Source organism: Phyllostomus discolor, chromosome 5 (genome assembly GCF_004126475.2).
Source record: "Phyllostomus discolor isolate MPI-MPIP mPhyDis1 chromosome 5, mPhyDis1.pri.v3, whole genome shotgun sequence".
NCBI classification, from domain to species: domain Eukaryota; kingdom Metazoa; phylum Chordata; class Mammalia; order Chiroptera; family Phyllostomidae; genus Phyllostomus; species Phyllostomus discolor.
The window spans coordinates 163,586,854-163,607,757 of record NC_040907.2 but is presented as its reverse complement, the minus strand read 5'-3'; the positions used below and the strand labels follow the sequence as shown (position 1 = coordinate 163,607,757).

The window sequence follows — 20,904 nt, the reverse complement described above, 5'->3', positions numbered from 1 at the left end:
AGCTGCTGTCTCCTGGTGTGCAGAGGTTGTCCTACCTGCGCACCAGCAGCCTCAGCTCCGCCCACAGCGACTCCCGCCCCAACTCCCCCTTCCGACACCACTTCATCCCCCATGTCAAAGGTAAGGAGGCAGGCTTCTCCAGGCAGCACCCCGCATAGTGGAGATTTATTAGCACCCCGGGAAGGCTAATAAGGTGTATCTCCAAGAGTCAGCTCCGAGCTTTCGACCTCTCCGCATGCCTGCGTGTGCCATGACTGTCCCGAGCGGTGACTTAGAACTGACGGGGCCTCTCTCGTTAGGAGACACGTGTCACTTCTAAGGGCTCTCGCCGAAGAAACAGGAAGTATGTCTCAGACCCTGAGACTTGCCATCAACTCCTTGGAAAAATATATATTATTATTTTGTGTTTCTGTGTGTCAACAGCAAAATATAATATATAGCTGGGTATTTGCCTGGTTTTAATATGTGCTGTGACTCAGCAAAACCCAACAGGATTTAGCAATAGCTATTCACAAATTGCCTCACTGGTGAAGCCTCTTAACCACTTGACAACATTAAAACGTTGGGACCGTACAGGAAAGCTCTCTGGCTGTGTACCTTAAACCTCTCGGTTTGAGCTGAGGTAGTCATCTCCTCTGAACTGGTCCCGATTCCCCGCCCCGCAGCCCTGCCCGTTCCCTGGGTGGCACGCCCACTCTCCTCTTCATTGGCCGGCGCACCTCTGTGTGTCGGGGAAGCCCAGAGCCCCAAAGGGGTAGGAAGTGAATGAAGTAAGTGTGCGCTCCCAGAAGGATGTTAGCTTTTTCCGTAGTCTCCATGTGAACCAAATGAACCCATGAAAGTAGCTGAAAAGGGAGGGACAGGCAAGCGCAGATGTCGTCAGGGGTCTTAAGCCAGACCTTGAGGACTGGAACCCTGAGTTCCAAGCGCCCACATGACCAGCAATTCTGTCATGTGGCCTAAACGCTGTCGTTGCATCTGGAAGGTCACTTGCAGTCTACCCAAGCTGTTTGCTCGCTTGGATTTTTGAGCAACTGAATACAGATGCGTTGTGCTGACGAGCATGCAGTCATTTTATGTGCGCTATTTTGGCCTTTTCTGTGCTGGGAAGACGATATTGCTGACATGCTTATTGAAGACACACTATTTCCATGAGCAAAGAGATCTGTCCTTTTTGGTAGATGCAGCACTTTCTAAAATTCTTGACAGATCATTTAAAGTGATTATTGCTAGGGAGTGTTTTGGAGGAAAAAAAAAACCCTTTATCTAGATGTCAACAGGATGACTTAGACAATGTTTATAAAACCATAAGACATATTGAAGAAAACTTCAGAGATATATTTTAAAGAGACCTTAATACAGAAGCCCTTGGCCAAACCAAAATTTTGCTTGCTTGTTTCTCATATACAAGAGAAAGTACATTTTTAATCCATGAAGTGTCGACTGCCACGTTTGGTTGAACTTCATCTTTCAGAAGAGACATCTTTTTGTTGAAAGAAAACTGTCACGTGCCCTGTAAAGTTATACAAAGTTGGTACAAATGACAGATCACAAGAACATCAAGACGTACCATACTTTATGTCAATGAGCCACCTTATGGAGAGATGCATGGAACACCCACATGGACACTAGAGTCCTGGGTTTGAGTACCATCTCTGCCACTTGCTAGCTGTGGGACCCTGCATTGTTGACGCAACTCTGTGAGTGTCACCTCATCAGGGCGCTCTTAAAGCGCTTCCCATCATGCCATTTGCTCATTACAGCATCCCTGCGAAGTAGGCCCCGGTAGGCCCAGGTGGAGGTGAAGAGGCGAGGCTCGGGTCCAGCCACCCAGCCGAGGGCTCGCAGCCAGGAAGTGGCGCCTGCAGGACCAGACCCCAGGCCTGCCCACCCCTCATGCAGATTCTGTGTGTGCTTTTCAGTACAAAATATACATGGAGTGTGAGTTTCCAAAGCAAACTTTTATTTTCCACCTCTGTTTCACTAGAAAATTGCATTCTTTTTTTTTACGATTTTTATTTATTTATTTATTTTTAGAGAGGGAAGGGAGGGAGAAAGAGAGAGAGAGACATCAATGTGCAGTTGCTGGGGGCCATGGCCTGCAACTCAGGCATGTGCCCTGACTGGGAATTGAACCTGCAACACTTTGGTTCGCAGCCCACGCTCAATCCACTGAGCTACACCAGCCAAGGCTGAAAATTGCATTCTTATGGAGGGTGAGACAAACAGCTATTTCACTCAAGTAAATGACAAAATTAACAATTTCTAACTTTTCAAAAGAAATATCAAATAGTTATAAACATTACGGCACCTCTGCGTGCCTCAGTGACGCTTCATTTAAAAAACGTGGATATACTTGGTTTTCTGTTTTCAGTCTGAATTTGAAGTTTTTGACTCAAATATTATGGATTTAAATTATAAAAAAAACTTTAGGCCAAGAGGGATTGTCATGACCCTGAGCTTATACTTAAAACCCATTTAATAATCTCTTTCCCCTTTTTTTTTTTCCACTGGAGGTACACCTGTAGTTTGTTCATATGAAATAGTTCATATGCCTCAGACAGAAAATACAATCAATGCACATCATAGCATATGCTTAGTTTTAAAGTCAGATGAGCTTTCTGCTAAACTACAATGTGAATCATGGAGAATTTGCGTATTAACCATATTGCTTTAAAAGCCTAATATCATTGAATGGCTGAATGCTGGTTCTCCAAAGAATGACGTCTGGTTATTGTGAAAAGCGTGCACCCATTTACGAGGCAGGCAGACCTCTCCAGCGTTTGGAAGTTTCAGAATGGAGGGAATTTATGGACATTTGAGAAACACACGGGCAGAGTACCCCAGGTTTCCCGTGGCCCTTCCCTAACCCTAACACGAACACTTGCTCCATATCTCAGAGCTGGTGTTGTGGTCTCAGGGCACCTTTTGAAACAAGTATAAGCTGGAGCTCTCGAGGCCCTCCCCCTCCCCGGGTGGGATGACCATCTCAGGAAGGCGGAGCTAGAAGTACGAGGTCCTTGCCTCTCTGCAGCCCAAAGCCCAGCCTCCCACTGCCCCAGCCCACTTCCTGGTCCTTGTTTCTCGTGCACGTGGCCTGTCCTCAGGGTCGGTGGAGCTGAGGGTGCCTGCATGGGTGTGAGGCTGAGATGCACATCACGGGCTGGCTCTGTCTCCTCGCCTTCCCCACCCATTTTCTGTGACGTCTGTCTTGTTTTCGAGTGCGTCTTGATTTCTGTCTTCCGACCTTCCTTGCGGCTTCATCCTTCATTGACATGTTGTTGCTGCTGGACCGTTCGGGCGAGTGCATGCCTGGAGACTTGGAAGAACTACTTCCACTTTGTCTTGGGATCTGTTTATGCTGTGCTTTCCGAGTTTCTCTTCCCTCCCCTCTGAAATACTGTTAGACATCACGTTCTGTGTCCATGAAGTATAAATCAAACGAGTTGCTGTGGTTCAGATAAGTATTTGACACTCACTGAGGGAAACCATGGCGCTTATGGAAGCTTGATTTTTTTTAAAGATTTATTTATTTATTTATGAGAGAGAGGGGAAGGGAGGGAGAAAGAGAGGGAGAGAAACATCCTTGTGCAAGAGAAACATCATCGGTTGCCTCTCACATGCCCCCAAACTGAGGACCTGACCCGCAACCCAGGCATGTGCCCTGACTGGGAATCAAACCTGCGACCCTTCAGTCTGTAGGGCAATGTCCAACCCACAGAGCCACACCAGCCAGGGCCACGTATGGAAGCTTTAGACAAGAACTAGCGATCTTGAGACTCTGTCATGAAATTCTAGAGACTGCCAATTCCAAGGTCCCCCTCAAAATGTTCGTTTGTATTTTGGAATGTGAGCAGTTGGAGCTCAGAAAGCTAAGCTCCAGCAGGTGCCCACAGGAGACACAAGCACAGTTGTTCCCACTGAGTCCTTGTCTTAGAATCTGTCACTTAGACACACAGGCCACCAAAAAGAAGAGGGAAAGTGAAGACAGAGCTTTTGCATTTGTTAAGTAAGTACAGTGAGAATTCTGCACGTGAATGATCTTCCAGGGACTGAAAACAGGCTTATTAGGTTGACGTAGGAGGAGCTACAACTAAAAGCCAAGAAATATATATATATATATATATATATATATATATATATATATATAATTTTTAATATGGTAGCATCTCATCACAATAGCTAAGATCATAACAACTTAGAGTGAACCAATATAAGAGTTTATGTAATGAAACAAAATGACTATGAGTGTGGGGCACAATATTATATGATATACACTGTTACATTATTTGTCAGCAATGTCTTAAGTCTGGGCTGGTAGATGATGGTGATACCTTCCATACAGGCTATTTCACCTCATGCCTCATGCATGACTACCTAAGTAACGAACTCAGCACAGAAATAACCTCTTAGGGCCCTCATCAGTTCTTCCCAGGATAGAGTTAATAGTTTTTACCACTTGAAGTATTTAAGTTAGTAAGTTTGGAAACCGGTGTTATTTTGAGAATTAAATGTCAACGGTTGCTGAAACTATGCAGCCAAATAAAGAACCACACCCAGCCGGGGCCACGGGACGTCAGAGAGCCGCCCACCGCATCCTGACGTGATGGGCTTCTACCACCAGGCACCGACAGAGCACCTTAATGATAGATTTTTAACACCTGGGCAAGTGCCAGTTCCAGCAACCTTCGACCTTTGTGTCCCATGTACACAGACATGTGTATGTGTGCATGACACTGGCTAAAAATTATCTGCTGATTGGACATTATAACCAAAACCTGTGCAGACAATGCCCTGAAATATCGGACCTGGACAAGTACGGGGAGGTCAGCGGTGGAGGAGGGTGCAGGGCAGGAGCGGCGGGGGCAGGAGCAGCCAGTGCCCCGAGCCTGCCAAAGAGTCTTCAGAAGACAAGCCCAAGGAGAGCAAGAAAGTTGAGTCTGTCTAGAACTACTTTGGGAATAGCCCACAAGAGTTATTTTGTTCTTCAGTTATGGGTTGCTCTTCTGAATAATTCCCCGTGTTTATAGGAGGAAAGAATTCTTCTGAAATGGAACAATTAAGTCGGGGTTATTGAGGATCGACTCCAATGGGAAAGCTAGAAAAATGGGGTGGGATTGTGAGCCCATTGCTGCCTCTAATTAGGAGAAAGAGGGCGGTTAACCCTCAGTGACGCTGCCTGCATTAGGCCGTTAATGGCTGCAGGATTCGTTCGTCGGCCTCCTGCATTACTCACTACCAGGCACTCACCCTTGGCCAGGCGCTATGCCGAGCACGCGGACATGAATGAGACCTTGTTCTAATCCTTCCTTAGATTTAAAATAGGATTTTCTTCTAAACATAAACCAGATTCTTCCTCCCCCTTCTTGCCTGTACCTGTGTTAATTATACTCATTTTTTGTTAGACATGAACTGGTTGGTTCTCTTGAGGAGAGTGATGGTGAATGAGATAACATTTTTTGAAATGAGCTTTTTAATAGATCAGCAGTTTGGAGTGAAGCTTTGTAACTTTTTAGGAGCTACTATCTGACTTAAGTGATGAAGTCTATACTACACTGGGAGCCAGATGCAAAGGTGACTTGAGGAAAAAAAGACAAAAAGTTTCAGGACGTGAAAACCAAAAGCCCTGAATATATATTTGAGCCAGTTAACAAATTCATGTCTTACACCTGAACTATCTCACTGCCTATCTGGTACAGATCTGTGATCTAGTTACCTAAAAACATACATATTTAGAAATTAAAATGTTAGGAAACATATTATTTTAAAACTCCAGTAGTTGACGTATTTCATTTTTTGCTGGCCAGGTATAGAACAGTTTAACCCACATAAAGAAATTGACTCTTGTACATCTAAAACTAATGCAATGTTTTACGTCAATTATATCTCATTTAAAAAAAAATACAGACTGGAAAAAATTGGCTCATACTCTATTTTTTGAAAATCTATAATTTATTTAAAATTGTCCCCACTAACAGACACATAAATTGGTCCTTATCAAAATTTAAAACTTGTGCTTCAAAGGATACTATCGAGAAAGTTAAAGGCAACCCACAGAATGGGAGAAAATCTTTGCAAGTCATATATCTGATCAGGGACTTGTGGCCAAAATAGGTAAAGAACACCTATAACTCAATCACAACAGTAATTGCATTACTAATCATTAGCGTTTGATAGTCCTACATCTCTGGTGTGTTCTTGGGGCAGGTGTTCACTCAAATGGGGGGGAGGGGGTCATTTAGAGCTGTAGCGGATCTCTTTCCAGCTCCTCCCCGTTCCAGTGCACCCCTGCAATTCTCAGGGTCAGAAGGGAGGGATGGTGGCTTGGTGGCACCCAAGGCTATGACAGCCAGGCCCCAGCAATCCTCTCTTCCAGAAACACCGTGCACGCCAGCCACAGTGGCCAGTCCTGCTGCCCCCACCCACCACGGCCCTTTCACCCCTCCTTCCTCACGATGTTCCATCCCTTTGGAACCTGAGCCCACCACCCACCTGGCGAGCTTACTCTTCCATGCCCTGCTCAGTTCTAATATCTCTCTGTAGCTCCCCTGAAGAATTGATGGTGCACACCTTTACCTGATGCCGTAATTTGTATGTGTCTTAAGTCTGTCTCCTTAGGTAGACCCTTGAGGGCAGAGACTAAACCTCATCTATTTATCCTCGATTACAACTCAGGGCCCAGCATAGCAGGTGGTCAGTAAATGTTTGCACTGGTGCAATTGTTAGGCTGGGGGGAGCCTCATCTTTGAAGAGAAAGATGGAGAGAGGTGTACATGGCCCCACGGTACCTGGGAGAAAGGGGCCTGACCCATCTGGTGTGTTTCCAAGTGAGGAAACCGAACATAATGCTACAATGAAGGCATCCTGTGTTGCTAAGGGGAAGGACTGGGCGACCACACCGGTTCCCAGACTCCGCCTTCCGTTCAAAGAAATACGTTCCAATCACCGGCCTCTGCCATCATGCCTGGATTGTATTTGGGTTTGCATATCCCAGTCCTTCACATGCTTGGGATTTTAACCATCTAACAACTGATCCCAAATCATTAGCGAGTGCCTTTCCATTCCTCTTAACGAACTTCCCATCCGACCCGCGTGCTGCCTGCTCACAGCCCCCCTCCACATGCCATTGGAATGACGCATCTTACTGCTGGCTGCTTGAACCTCGTTATCTGAACTCAGCTCTCTCGGAAAACTAAACCCTATATCACCTTTGCGAGCCAAGTTGATAAGTTGAGTTTGTTTCTTTTGTTCCTCTTCTTTAATGGACCCCCTCCCCGTTCGTTGTTTTGAATTTTTATTAGCACGCTTTGTTTTCTTTATTGCTGTCCCTCCTCTCATTTTGTTTTCTCCATTCTTCTCATTGGAGGCAACGAGCCGTCCAGCGGCCGGAACTCCCCTCTCCCCCACCGGCCAGACAGCCGCCCTCTAACTCCAACTTACGTTCAGGCCCCTAAACATTTCCATGTTCCAGGTAGGAGCTGACACAGTCTATGTCATGGTGTCCTGTCACAGTGTAGAATGTAGCCTCGTCACCTCTGTCTCGTCTCCATTTCTCATGCTTTTCAAATTGGGATGCACACCGTTGACAAACCCTAAATTGCAGGATCTGACCTAGGGGGCCTTTGAAAAATTTTGTATGTGAGTGAAATGCCAGGATTGTATTGACGGCTTAAGTTTTCAAAAAAAATTGTTTTTGAAGGGGCGTGAGAGGCAGAGAGTGAAGGAATGAGGATGGAGTTGTTTTGTTCGTACTAAAATTTTGATTTTACCTTTATATCAGTGGCTCCTAAGATAATCATGCTGTGGTTGGTGTCATTGACTAATGATCCCAGTGGCCATCAGCTACCTTTTCATTCTAAAGATTGAACCACAGCGTCCCTTCAGAGTAGTTTTATTTTTCTTGTTTGCCTCCAACATGGAGATTCTTTCCATGGACTGTTCAGAGCAGTGCAGACTGGAGTTGGTTGAGTGATCTTTCTGCAGTGCGATACTAACCAAGCACCCTTGCAGCCCACAAAGATATCATGCAATTTAGGCTTGGTGCTGCCAGCTTCACGCTGCAGTCACAGGCATTTGCTGTCACAGCACAAATAGTCATTTGCCAGCCAGAACTGGAAAAATCAGGACCCATCAATACATAACGTTCAGGGTCAGCTCGATTCATAAAGGCAAGATTGGCCATCAGAAGTCACAATATTGTTTTTCCACGGGAAGTCCATTGTTTTGCTCCTTTTAGCTGCTGAAACTATTTTAATCAATAACCCACTATGTTAATGTTAGACTACGTATTTGGAATCTGTCATTATTTTTTTTTCCTTTTGCATTCCAAACCGACCTCATAAAACAGAGGAAACTTCAGTGAGATTCATGCCACTCAGATAGGAAAAAGTTTCACTGACCCTTGAACATCAACATTACACAGCTGAGCCCCCTTAGCGCGTGAGGAACGCCCCACCGAGATGCAGTGCCCACAGTTATGCAGGAACAGCCGCTGGATTTCCTGAGTATTGGCACTCGCAGTGAAATGGTAGCACAATCAAATGGGGCCCTGTGTAAATATGTGAATAATATTTGGCATCTCAGTATTTTTCTTTATGTTTTTTTAAAAAATTGGCCTGTAGAAATTAGGATTTTGTCAAACATCCTGGTAGCACGACAGACTAGCCTTGCACGTAAAAAGTGTTTCTGTGTTTTAAATAAATACTCTTAATTTGACTACATTGCTTCCTACTGTTCCACTCATTAGTTGAAAAGCAAATTGAGCCACTAGTATCTACTGGGAGCTCAATTTCTAGACAATAGCAATTTGGGGATTTCCCCCAAACTGGTTATGTCTTCCTCACCGTAGAGTACCGCCACTGCTTGCATCTCCTCCTGTTCAGTCCCACTTTTAGTGAAGTGTGTATTTGAAATAAATGGCTCATGAATTAACGACATCTCTATATTATCCTACGATGTATTACAAAGGAGTTCACATCACTTGTCTATAGCAATTCGCTCATTCTTGTAATCTCTTCTCCCAGTAACTCGTTCTTTGTAATACAAAAGTCGACCTTCTGGGTTATTTTTGTTCAAGAGTCTTCAGTTGGTTTGCCTCTTGGTTGATCTGTTTTTCCCATCGCCGAACCGGTTCCCATAATCACACACCTTTGCTTTTCATTTCCACAGATCAAGGGATCAACATTTACCGAAAACCACCCATCTACAAACAGCATGGTAAAACCCGCTTACCCTCGCGTTCACTTTTGAGTAGCCGCATCGGCTGAACTTGTCTTTGCTGTCCTCTGAAAGGCTTATCTGGGGCTGCTTTTGAGACTCAAACTGGGGCGCCCGGAAAATTATGCCTTGACGTTCTCCCGAGATGCAAATACTGTGGAATTGGTGTCCCTAGACGCAGGACACTTGGCTTGGTCAGGAAGCTCCCAGCTCATCTCTGAGCCCACTGAACCATGTGTCATTCCTCTCATTGAGAAGGGAAAGTACGAGCCTCGCCATGATTCACAAACAGCCTAACGAGACTGTTTTTTTTCCTTTGCCATTATATAATTTTACCAACCTCTATACCAATTGGATCAGCTTACAATTGGTTTAGTTAAAACTAGCGAAAGCCAGCCACCTGGAAAAATTAATTGGACTAAGCCGGCATCAGCGTGGCTGTTCAGTTCCCTAGTTTCTTATGGCACTCAAAGACATCTATGCCCTGGCGATGGCGTGGATGGGACCCACGCGGACGCAGAGGTCCTGGCCCTCGTCCCGTCTGGTCACCTAAGTGGCTCTATGATTTAGCTTGTCATGTGCACAATTTCTCTGACCTTCAGTTTTCTCACCTGCAAAACCAGTGAGTTAGGCTGGTTTGTGCCAGAGATTCCTGCAAATGAAAACCACTGATGTGGATTTCTAATCGCGTTCTCCTTTTCTGTGGCTACGGAATTTTGAAACCCAGGAAGTCACATTATGACCTATAAATTATATTTCCCCCCACCATCATTAGGTCTCTAAAGATCTATCTGCCCTAAATCTTGGTGAATGGGCAGAGAAAACCAAGACAGGTCCTCAGGTGATTTCAGAAAATTATACGCGAATTGTGCCTGGAAATTTGAAGGCTGCCTTTAAAATGCAGTTGACATTAACAGGTCCTTAAGGATCAGGATGACATGAAAAGCGCAAAGTTTAAAAAGCACAGGAAAAACATTTAGGCCAGCATTCTAGGGGAAAAGAGAAAATATATGTATTGTAATGGTTGTGGAACTATAACTTTCTTCCTCATCTGTTATTTATTTTTTTTTAATTTTACACCATGTGCTTGCTTTTTAAGTTTGTTAACATTGTTTTTGTTTGTTTTTTATGGTTTAATGTCTTCTCACCCACTCATTAACATGTGAATGTTTACTGACTTCACCAATTCTAATGAGTAAGTACTGTTTGAAGTCATGCTTTTAATTTTTTTAACTTAAGAATAAGATTCCCAGAGTTTGATTTATCAATGTAGAGACTTTTTAAAATACTAAAATCTCTAGGTCCTGCCTCTCCAAACAAAAATAATCAAACAATTACGACTAAAGATTGGATAATGTGAGGTCATTTATTTGGAAGGGATTAATTGGCTTCCTGAAATGTACTCTGACTTTGACTCTTTCCTTTCAGACTGTGCTCGCTCATTAAGACTAGCACATCCAAAGCATCACTTCCCAAGGGCTGTTCTGCAAAACAGGGCTCTGTGCACCCTGATGCATTTGGGAAAATGCTCGATTTAAATAAAGTCACACTTTATTGTTTAGTTTATTTTATTTTTTAGTAACGCAGAACTCAATCCTTAATACACTAACCCATGTTGTTCTTCTCTAAGAAGAGGATACGTTGTGCAGTGTTTTCCCATGAGATTAATGATTCAGAGAAACCTGTTCCAAACCAGGCTAAAGACCTCATTCCTTATTATGACAAAGGACGACCTTGGTCAAGTCACTTAGGCAGATTGTGACCTAGAAGTTTTCTATAGGATCCTGAAAATTCTTTTCAGGTTTAAAAATCTGGGAACCCAGGGAGGAGGGACGTTTGATTTAAGGCACTATAAATACATTTGGAACTGTTTACTAACATCCCAGGTCCCTTGGCAGAATTAGGATCTGACGGTTTATTCCGGTCTGCCCTGCTCCGTCTCTGAGCTTAGGCTCAGGGCTCTGAGCCAACGACTCCTCCTCTGGCAGCTCGCCATGCACCAACGCGGCTGCTGGTCTGGCGTTTGTTGATTTAAAGTCGGATGACTCGCTTCTGTGTACAGACCCTTGAACAAAACCAAGAGTAGGTATAGCAAGCATAAGTCACAATGCTAAATTCCTGCACGCTGAAAGTGCATTTTCCCGTTTCCATTTCTCCTAGGACTCAAGAATATCTATAATATATAAGGACCTATATATATAATATATACGTAGACTAATATATTTGTGGCTAAAAAGCCAAGAGACAAAGCCAGTCAGCCCGCTTATGATTAACAGTCAAACGACAGTATTGTGCGTTTTAACTTAGCTCTTTCATCTCAAGTTACTAATTCAAATGTCTAATTGCTTTAGGAATTTGTCCAATAGAAAGCTCTAGGATGATGGAGATGTCCTATAACCATGTTGTCTAATACATGTGACCACAGAGCCCTTAACACATGCAACTGAGGAACTGATTTTTAGCTGAATAACTTTCTTCATCTAATCTCATTCATTTAAATTTAAACAGCCACATGTAGCTAGTACCGGAGAGCGTAGCTCCAGAACAGATACCGAACAGATGTAAATAAAACGAAGCATTGTTTCCGATGCAGCGTTAGGAAAATGAGTTGAGCAGCCCCTGGGCACCACTGAGGGACTGGGCAGCCGACAATGGCGAGAACAAGACGATGTGAGTGGGTTTCCCCGGGGCCTTGCAGACCGGTAGCTAAGCTCCCCCTGGTTCCATCTAGATGCAGCTGCCTTGGCAGCCCAGAGCAAGTCTTCAGAAGACATCATCAAGTTTTCCAAGTTCCCAGCAGCCCAGGCTCCAGACCCCAGCGAGATCCCAAAGATTGAGACGGACCACTGGCCCGGTCCCCCCTCACTTGCCGCCGTAGGTATGCGACTGTTACAGCTAAGCCGAGTGGACGGATGGCTAGGAGATCTCAAAATGCCACGCTTTAAAATATGCAGGGAGATGAGTCCTCTCATAAAGGTTTTTATGGAAAAATGTGACCAAGAGGTAGAAGAGTGGGAAGAACTAATGTGGTATTAATGTGTGTGCACAATGTCTGCACGTTATAAATGCCCGATCGCCAGAGCGTGCCCTAACCCAGGCACCAAGGTGCAGAACTGGTCTAAAACAGATGACACGCATGGACCCTCGGAGCCGTTCCTGCGAAATCAGGGACGCTTCCCAACAGCGTTTCATCAGAGCCTCTTGGCAAGAACATTGTTCTGTATAATTAGACATTAGCGGGTGAATTAACCGAGTTATCCCCAGACGCGTGTCTTCTTTCATTTAAATGTGTTTTAGACTATTTCTGGTCGTAATTACAGTTCTCTTAACAACCGGTCCTAACACCGAAGCACTTTCACTTCTCTCACGAGACCAGGTTCTCCACTTCTAAGAAGGGCCGTCACAGGGCAGTGCATGTTCAGAAATGTTACTCGTGTAAAGTTCTGTGATTTTCACATCTGTCATTTCCACGATTCTGTGCTGAAATGTCCCATTTGAGCTGTTTCATCCTTTGCTTCGAACCACATATTTATGCTTTAGAATTGTGTCTATGTCTTTACTGTTTTGTCAGCTGTCAAATCACTCGGCCTAAAAACTGGTATTAGCAAACTCCAGCGCTAATACTGGAAACTTAGCGAGCTGGCTTTACAAAGATATGACTGCCTTATCACATTTCTGTTAATAACATAAAAGACCTTCAATTTTCCAAAAGTTCCAAAATTTTTTTCATCATGCTATTTTCTATCAATTTATTTTTGGAATAACTTTTATAAGCAATATAAGTAGATTTTAAAGCAACTTATATGTATATAAATTCTTTTTTTTAAGATTTTATTTATTTATTTTTAGAGAGGGAAGGGAGGGAGAAAGAGAGAGAGAAACGTCAATGTGCGGTTGCTGGAGGCTGTGGCCTGCAACCCAGCGATGCTTTGGTTCGCAGCCCACGCTCAATCCACTGAGCTATGCCAGCCAGGGCTGTATATAAATTCTTGAAGGAAAAATCCATCTCTTGGGTCCATTACCCACAAGTATTCTATACATGACATTGACTTGAGATATATCTAACTCTTGCAAACTTGTGTTTACTCATTTTTGTTAGTATAAAGAGAGAACATTCACCTTGACGTTTACAATTTTAGGAGCTAAGAATCAATCATCAGCTTTTCTCTGCCAGGCAGTTCGTGGGGCCTTTGGGGCCCCGCGTCAGTCACTCGCTTAGCAGGGGCACCACAGTAGCCAGGCCCAAAGTGGGTAAGACAGTTAACATTTTGTTGTGGAAACCCTTGGGTTCCAAAATGAAGACAATTTCAGGTCTGTTAATCAAAATAAAAGAAACTGAGACTGTGAAAGTTTATTTTGATTAGATTAGCAAGATTTCCTGTTTCCTCCCACGGCCAGCTTAATTCAAGCAATTTAGGAAAAACAGTAATTATCTTAATTTTCCACCCATCTAGACAGATTCTTCCTTTCCGCCTCCTGTCTCTCCTGTACCAGGAAGCTTAAACATTGTACATGACTCGCTAGACTGTGCCAAAGTAACTTTTCAGCTATATTGCTGTATTGAGTTTTTATTAGAACACTTTTTTGTGATCATTTTTCAGAGGGCTGAGAAAAAGGAAGCATTAGAGACCCATCCCTTAAGAGAAAAACAAAAACTATACTTGTTCATGGGTTTGTTAAGGGTAAAAAATAGGGTAATATTATTATGGCAAGCCTACATATTCAGCAGAAGAGAAAACTATAAGATTTTAACGCTTGTCATAAGAAAGTGACTGTTTAAAGGCATGTGGATGAATTTGGATTTCTCTCTACTTGAAGACCGACCTCAGGGACAGCAAAATAATAGTGAGCGTAGAACCCCGGCCGCTGGCTACAGAACTCTGGCTGGGGCTCAGCGGGATGCCTTAGCCCCAGTCGCAGGGCAAACCTGAGTCCTCACTGAGCAGACCAGTTATTGGGAGAACGAAATCCGTGCCTCCCTGGGTCACACATTCAACTGGCTTGTCAAACAGACCGCTGCCTCGAGAAACCAGCCAGGGTGCTGAATTAGTGGTAGGCTCCTTTTTTCCCTTGTGCCGTTCATTAATAGTCAAGACCACCGCTGACCTTGACAGCCTGGTAGTTGAGCACAGGGGCCCTAGTCCCGCACGACCCCCTTGCCATGCGGCTAACGTGAGGAGTTGTCTTTGCTGTGGAATTAGGAGCCGACACGAGACGCCGATCTAGCGGCAGAGAGGAAGACGACGAGGAGCTCCTGAGACGCCGGCAGCTGCAAGAAGAGCAACTGATGAAGGTTTGTCCTTGAACTGCTTCCCTGCAGTCTTCAGCTCTGTTCTGTTCAGTCCCTGTTTCTGGAATGATTACTTTGGGTGAGCCACCCAGGCGAGCAGGAAGTGGTCCCAGCACTTGAGGGTGTGCTCGTAGAGATTGTCATATGACAGAGCACTTAATGGGTTCGGGAAAAGATGGCCTGGAGGCTGGAAGTCAGAGGGACAGGTGCTGTTGGACCCTGTGCGGGGCATGCGTGGTGCACGTGTTGAAAGAATGCTGAAGTTGGGTGGGTGGGTTGGGATGGGAGTAAAAGATAGAAAATTGTACTGCAACAATTTAAATAAAATTAAAATAGATAGATAGATAGAAAGAAAGAAAAAGAAAAAAAGAATGCCGAAGAGCTGGTAGCACCAAGGTGCACACCCAGGGGGTTCGGCGCCTTCCTTCCCTCAGGCAGGCTCCCCTGAAGGAATCCCCGTGAAACTGAGCCCTTCTCCAAGTCTTTCCTCGGGACTCGTAGGACTGTGTGTGTGTGTATGTCTGGGCCAGGAGAGAAGGGGGAGAGGAGACTGCCACAAAGAAGCCTCATTGTCTCTCCCAGCTGCAGCGTGGGCCTGCAGCACTGCAGGGGACCCATCGGAGGAAAGGCAGTTATAGCCTGGGTTAGAGGGACCAGGGATTACAAACCCTCCCACCAGTTAGGAACTGACAAATCCTTTCAAGTGACATTTTCCAAGGACACCTAATCATATTGGAAACACGCATGGTGTCAGTTATACCAAGTCATAGGATACCCAGTTGCGTTTCTAGTGTGATCCCAATTTTGTATAATATGTGTGTAAAAAGTACTGAAGGGACATAAAACAGAATGTAAAGGGGTGTCTCCGAGTGGGGGATTATGGGTTACTCTTCTTCTGAGTTTACTAAAATTTGCATTGTTGTTAAACGAATCAATGTAATTTCTTTTTAAAGTCTACTGTCCCCAGTCTCCCCTCCCTACATCAAAAATCCACACACACCCACACACGCCCCAGGAGCCCATCTGCTGGCACTTTGGGGGAGGGCCAGAGAAAGAGAATGTTCTTCCGGCGTGGCACCCGGCTCAGGGAAATGCAGCCTGGACACTGAAAGGGCTACAGGATTCGAGGTCCAGAACCTGGCCGAGCTCTTGAGGAGCCACGGGCTCTGGGACTACGTACATCCAGGCTTCACCGGAGTCCTTGCAGGACCCTCTAAAAAGGGATGACATTTTTCGTGAAAGTAACTGCAGGCTTCCCTTCCACGTATCTTTTCTCTGTGAATAGCTCAACTCGGGCCTGGGGCAGTTGATTCTGAAAGAAGAGATGGAGAGGGAGAAGGAGAGAGAGAGCCGGGAGAGGTCGTCTCTGTCCGCCAGTCGCTATGATTCTCCCATCAACTCAGGTGAGCAGGAGACGCACCGCCTTCCCCGAGCCGAAACCAGCCACCTGCCTGCGAGGGGCCGGCTTCCACTGCTCCGGGAGAGGAAGGGACATTTCCGGCGGGACCCACAGAGCGTTCCCCAGGGAAGGGAGTGTGGGAAACCCGCTTCATGTTGTAGCGCCCAAGCGTGTCCTGATTCTTCCCCAAGTGTGTGTTTTCTTCCTGCTGCAAATGGGGGAGCCCTTCGAGGACCCCGAGGACACAGGGGTCAGGTTAGAACAGTCGTCTCAGAGGGAGAGGCACAGAGCAAATCCTTAGAGAGAACAGGATGCTTGTGGACCATCAAGAGCACCAACAACATTTTGTCGGCACTGTAATTTTACTTAATATATTCAGTACACACACACGGAAGACTAGCGGGGCTGCTTTTGACACTCCTGAAGGAGATTACCGACACACTGGGCCGAAACAGTTTATGAGGATGTTCCCCCTGCTCCCGTTTGTCAAAAGCTAATTCTCTTAACCCACACGACGTCTTCTCCCATGTTCTGAGCTAGCTAGCGCCTCATTTTCTCTCCTGAGGGTTCTTTAAAAATATGTTTAGTGTTTACGACAGGTAAGCATTTTTGCTAAATATTGTCTCGCGTATTCTTCACAACAGGCCAGTGAAGTCGGTGATGTTATTATTATCCTCATTTTGCAGCTCAGGTGTGGGAAGTTTGAGTAACCTTCCCAGGGTCACATCACCAATAACTGGCAAAACTCGTATTTAGGAATCCAAGTATCATGACCCTGGAGCACGCAGTCTTAACTGGCTGCCCTGCTGCCTCTCCTAGATGCCTCCCTGGCATTGACTGACCTTGGATTAGGTGGTTTACTACTCTTTGGAGTTCCATCTGACTCTGTGCTTATGTTCTATAAGAATATGTAGCACTGTCCCTACAAGAAATGGGTCAAGAAATGGGGGACTTAACAAGATGCAATGCCATGCCCCGAGATGCAGAGGGGTTAAGTCACAGAGCCAGAATTCGTGGCCAGGTCTGCGTGCCCCACAGCCCAGCAGATTATGAGGCATCCATGCTGTTGGCGGGACAGCCTATCCCAGGCCTCCCAGGAGTCCAGCAGTGGCAGGCCAGTAGGTCTCGATAATGTTCACGGTTGACTTTTGGGTCAGTGGCTGCTGCCATATCGACTGAGGCACAGGCTTATTCATCCGAGTGGCCCTGGGCTCACTCATGTCAGTGCTCAGCTGTTTACAGGCTTGGGGACCTTGGGCAAGATGCTTAACTCTGTCAGCTCCTGTTTCTTCTGCAAAATGGAAATAATAACAGCATCATCGGGGTTGTATCAAGGATTCAGATACACCTTCCCCACCCGTCCTTGGTCGTATCACCGCCCACTCATTCCCTGCATCGCCCACCGTGGTGGCATTTTGTGAACATTTGAGCCCAATAGTATTTGGATTCATTTTTCTTTCTAAATCTTGTATTCCGCAAGGGAGAAGATACACTGCCAATTTCATTAAAGGATGGGACTTCCTCTTTCCTAACCATGGCTTTTTTACCTTTTTCTCATCTAGCGTCCCACGTACTGTCATCCAAAACCTCATCTCTCCCGGGCTATGGAAGAAACGGGCTTCACCGGGTAAGATTTGGCAATCTGTTGTTTCTGAGTTTGTTTCTGCTTCAGTCCTGGCGGAAGCGCTGACGTGCCGCCTGACTGCATCTGGCATGCTGCTCCCCGAGTCAGTGTACAATGGGAACTGTGGTCTCCCGGTCTCCCGGTGAATCACTCTGAGTTACGGGCAAAATGAGCGTTTCTATTGAAAGAAAGAGAAATGGACTTTGGATAAAAGAATAGCCTGTGTGAGTTTACGGAAAGACTAGATTAAGTAATAGGGTGGCGGATATTTCTACAATCCAGCAGAAAGTAATTTGTTGAGCTTTGATCTTTGTTGTAAAAGAAATACAGGAACATTTTTGGCACCTGCCTCCCCACAAAACATAGAATAAATGTTTTATTCCATGTTTAAACTATGGAGAGACGTCTAACTATGTGGAGAGATGGTTTGTTATTTATTAGCAAGAGGTGCTTGCTCGCCAAAGACCTGAGCGGTGGCATTGAATGTACTACCGCACACAAAGAGATTTCACAGAATTAGAAGAAGAAGAAAGAGGAAAGAAAAATGATGAGGGCTCAGGACTTCAACTTGGGAAGAATCCTTAGGTTTTGTAAATTCTTTCAACCTTTTCTCCTGTCTCCCAGACAAACGGTGGGGAGATTTTCTAATACCGTGGTTCTTTTCTCATTTCAGCCCGTTTCTACAGACTTCGCTCAGTACAACAGCTACGGGGATGTCAGCGGGGGCATGCGAGGTGAGGGTCCCCCGGGCGCACGGCTGGCTGGCTGTGGCTCAGGTTGAGCAGAGGCTGTGTGATGGCAAGGGCACTGGGTGGGCTCATGACGCTCTGGAGCGGCCACAGGCTAACGGGGCATCTGTTCAAATCTCAAGGGATCTCTAGTGAAATGAGACCGTGAGAAGCGAGTTTGTAAGAATGAATTTGTTGCTCCTACTCTCTACTGAGCACTTTGTTAGATGCCCGGAGGTGCAGCAAGGGTTGGCCCCTGTCTTCAGAAAGCACACAGCCCAGGGAGAGTGAGGGAGCGGCTCCGTGGGGTTGGAGATGCCGAGAGAAGACAGACACACCTTCCAGGTGGAGGGGAAACGTCCAGGAGAGAAAGGCGCTTTCCAGCTGCTAACTGACACCCGGGCACGGGGAGAACTGGGTCCCGGGGCAGTGTTTGGGCCAGTGCGGAAGGACACAGACTCTCCATTAACGTGTCCGTGATTCTCCGTGGTCTTTCCCTTCCCATGTTTTCTCTCTTTTCTTTGCAGACTACCAGGTATGGGACCCTGTCTTCCTGGAGTCGGCCACACCAGCAGAACAGGCGTTTTCCAGCCCAGATGTGTGTTGCTGCCCCGGGGCAGGGTTTCAGTTGGGATGAGGCTGATTTGGGTTGACCCAAGTGGTCATTAGTCCGTAGCCGTGAGGAGCCGCGGGAGCGGGCACGCCCATGCACGGGTCGGGCTGTCCCTGCAGGCCATGGGGACAGGGCACAAACCAGGCCAGGCCAGGCGTCCGAGTACTCTTGCTCTGGCCTTGAAAAGTGCCCTCTGCGGGGGTGTAGACCAGCACCGAGGGCCCCCCCCCCGCATGTACAGTTTATTTTCTTTTAATGATAATGACTCGGTGCGTGAAGTCCCCCCTCCTTTGCCTGGTCCCACGTGAAAACAAACTACGGTCTTGGCCAAAAAGAAGGAGATGCGTTGGTACCGCTCCTTCTTTCCTACAGCCTAAACCTTGTAATATTATGACAGGAGAATGAGAAAAGGAAAACTATGCAAAGAAACATAAGATAAAAATAAGGAATTGATGATTATAAACTTGATCTTTTTTTTTTCATGTACCACATACTTTCATAGTCAGAGCCCACATTCAGGGATTAATCAACATAGTTAAGCCAGCCTACTTCCCCCAGTATTTGTGCTCTGACTCAATAAGGACCTCCTTCGGAAAAAGCCATAGTAGTTAAGGTGCGCACCTATAAAATGGTGGAGAGGACCTGAGACCTGAACAGGAAGATTTGGGTCTCCCTCCAGCCCCCATGCTGCCCCGAGCTCCCCCCTGAGCCAGCCTTTGTGTTGCAGACCCTCCCGGACGGCCACATGCCCGGCATGAGGATGGACCGAGGAGTGTCTATGCCCAACATGTTGGAACCAAAGGCAAGTGCAGCTGCTCTCTCTCCTCTTGTACGGGGATGATGAGCTGGGACATAACCCTGGAAGAGATTTGGTTTTCTGTCTTCTCACCAGCCTCAGTGTTGAGGCTCCCTTGGCTCTAGGCTGGCACCTTTGGCAAGCCACCTTGCCATCTGGCTCTTTTCATCACACCGAGTCAGCAGGAGTGAGCCCTCACTGAGTGCGATACCCTCACAGGAAGGACAGGCACGTCTCCTGGGACCTCAGTATGAACTAGCCCCCTGCCCTGAGCTCTACAAGGCACGCCCAGTGCAGAGGGATGCCACTGTAGAGAGGGCGACCAGTATGTCCCAGTTTGCCCAGGCCTTTCCCAGTTTTAGCACTGGAAGTCTGGCGTCCCAGGACCCTCCCCTTCCTCGGGCAAACCAGGATGGTTGGTTGCCCGAGCTCCAGCACGCCCTGTGCCTCCAGAGGCGTCCAAGGGGCGTGCGCCCTGGTGACCCTGGCTGGGACTTACTTCAGTGTGTCATCCACCAGAAGCACTGCTCCTGGGCCTGCCTGGCTCCGAAGATCCCTGGGCCAGGCACGGAACGAGGTTGCCGAAGTGCATGTAAAGGTCTCCTACTGTATCAGACATGTGCCTGCAATTTCAGTTCTCTCCTAGTTTGGACTCCCATCCCCAAGACATGGAAAATTTGTATTCTTCCACACCACAGAACCCTCCAGAGGCACAGTGCTGCGTGAGACCCTGCTGGGCAGCGGGGACTGTGTCAGAACTCGTCCCCGCACCCTGGGGCCTCCGATGCTCTCATTTTCATCTGAGGAGCTCCACCTTGGGGGCACTAGATGTCAGGCAGACCCTGCTTGTTAACGAAGTGGGCAGCAGTGTTCTTGAAGAGGTATTTTTCTTTCCTTCGCAGATATTCCCATATGAGATGCTCAAGGTGACCAACAGAGGGCGCAACAAAATCCTGAGAGACGTGGACAGAACGAGGCTGGAGGTAAATAGACAAATAAATAAAAATCTAGCCCCAACAGCAGCTCCCAGTGCCTTGCCCCCAGCTTTCCCCTAAGAAATGTTTTCATGCAGGCAGAAGAATGAAAAGGATCACCCTCATATCGTAGGTAGAACCTCGGGATAACTTTGGAGAAAAGCCCATATTTATACTTAAAATATCAGCATTAAGTAAAATCCAGAACCACCGGGAGACCCGGTATGACTTTAGTCGTTTTCTTTGGGAATTCAGTGTGGCCAT

At 46.3% G+C, this 20,904-nt stretch overlaps 1 protein-coding gene across 24 annotated transcripts in view; it reads left to right on the top strand.

The window, feature by feature from the left end:
* Positions 1–20,904, top strand: part of ABLIM1 (actin binding LIM protein 1) — a 266,602-nt gene that overhangs the window by 240,617 nt on the left and 5,081 nt on the right. For 4 of the 24 annotated variants that reach the window (XM_036027350.1, XM_036027338.1, XM_036027342.1 and 1 more), the window contains 11 exons: positions 1–120; positions 7,367–7,471; positions 9,169–9,216; positions 11,948–12,094; positions 14,418–14,509; positions 15,792–15,909; positions 17,468–17,532; positions 18,203–18,263; positions 18,785–18,855; positions 19,598–19,672; positions 20,569–20,649. In XM_036027350.1, the coding sequence (XP_035883243.1) occupies positions 1–120; positions 7,367–7,471; positions 9,169–9,216; positions 11,948–12,094; positions 14,418–14,509; positions 15,792–15,909; positions 17,468–17,532; positions 18,203–18,263; positions 18,785–18,855; positions 19,598–19,672; positions 20,569–20,649 (983 nt within the window). The remainder of the gene's footprint in view (positions 121–7,366; positions 7,472–9,168; positions 9,217–11,947; positions 12,095–14,417; positions 14,510–15,791; positions 15,910–17,467; positions 17,533–18,202; positions 18,264–18,784; positions 18,856–19,597; positions 19,673–20,568; positions 20,650–20,904) is intronic. The other 20 variants (XM_036027346.1, XM_028512005.2, XM_028512008.2 and 17 more) reach the window with 15 other exon arrangements.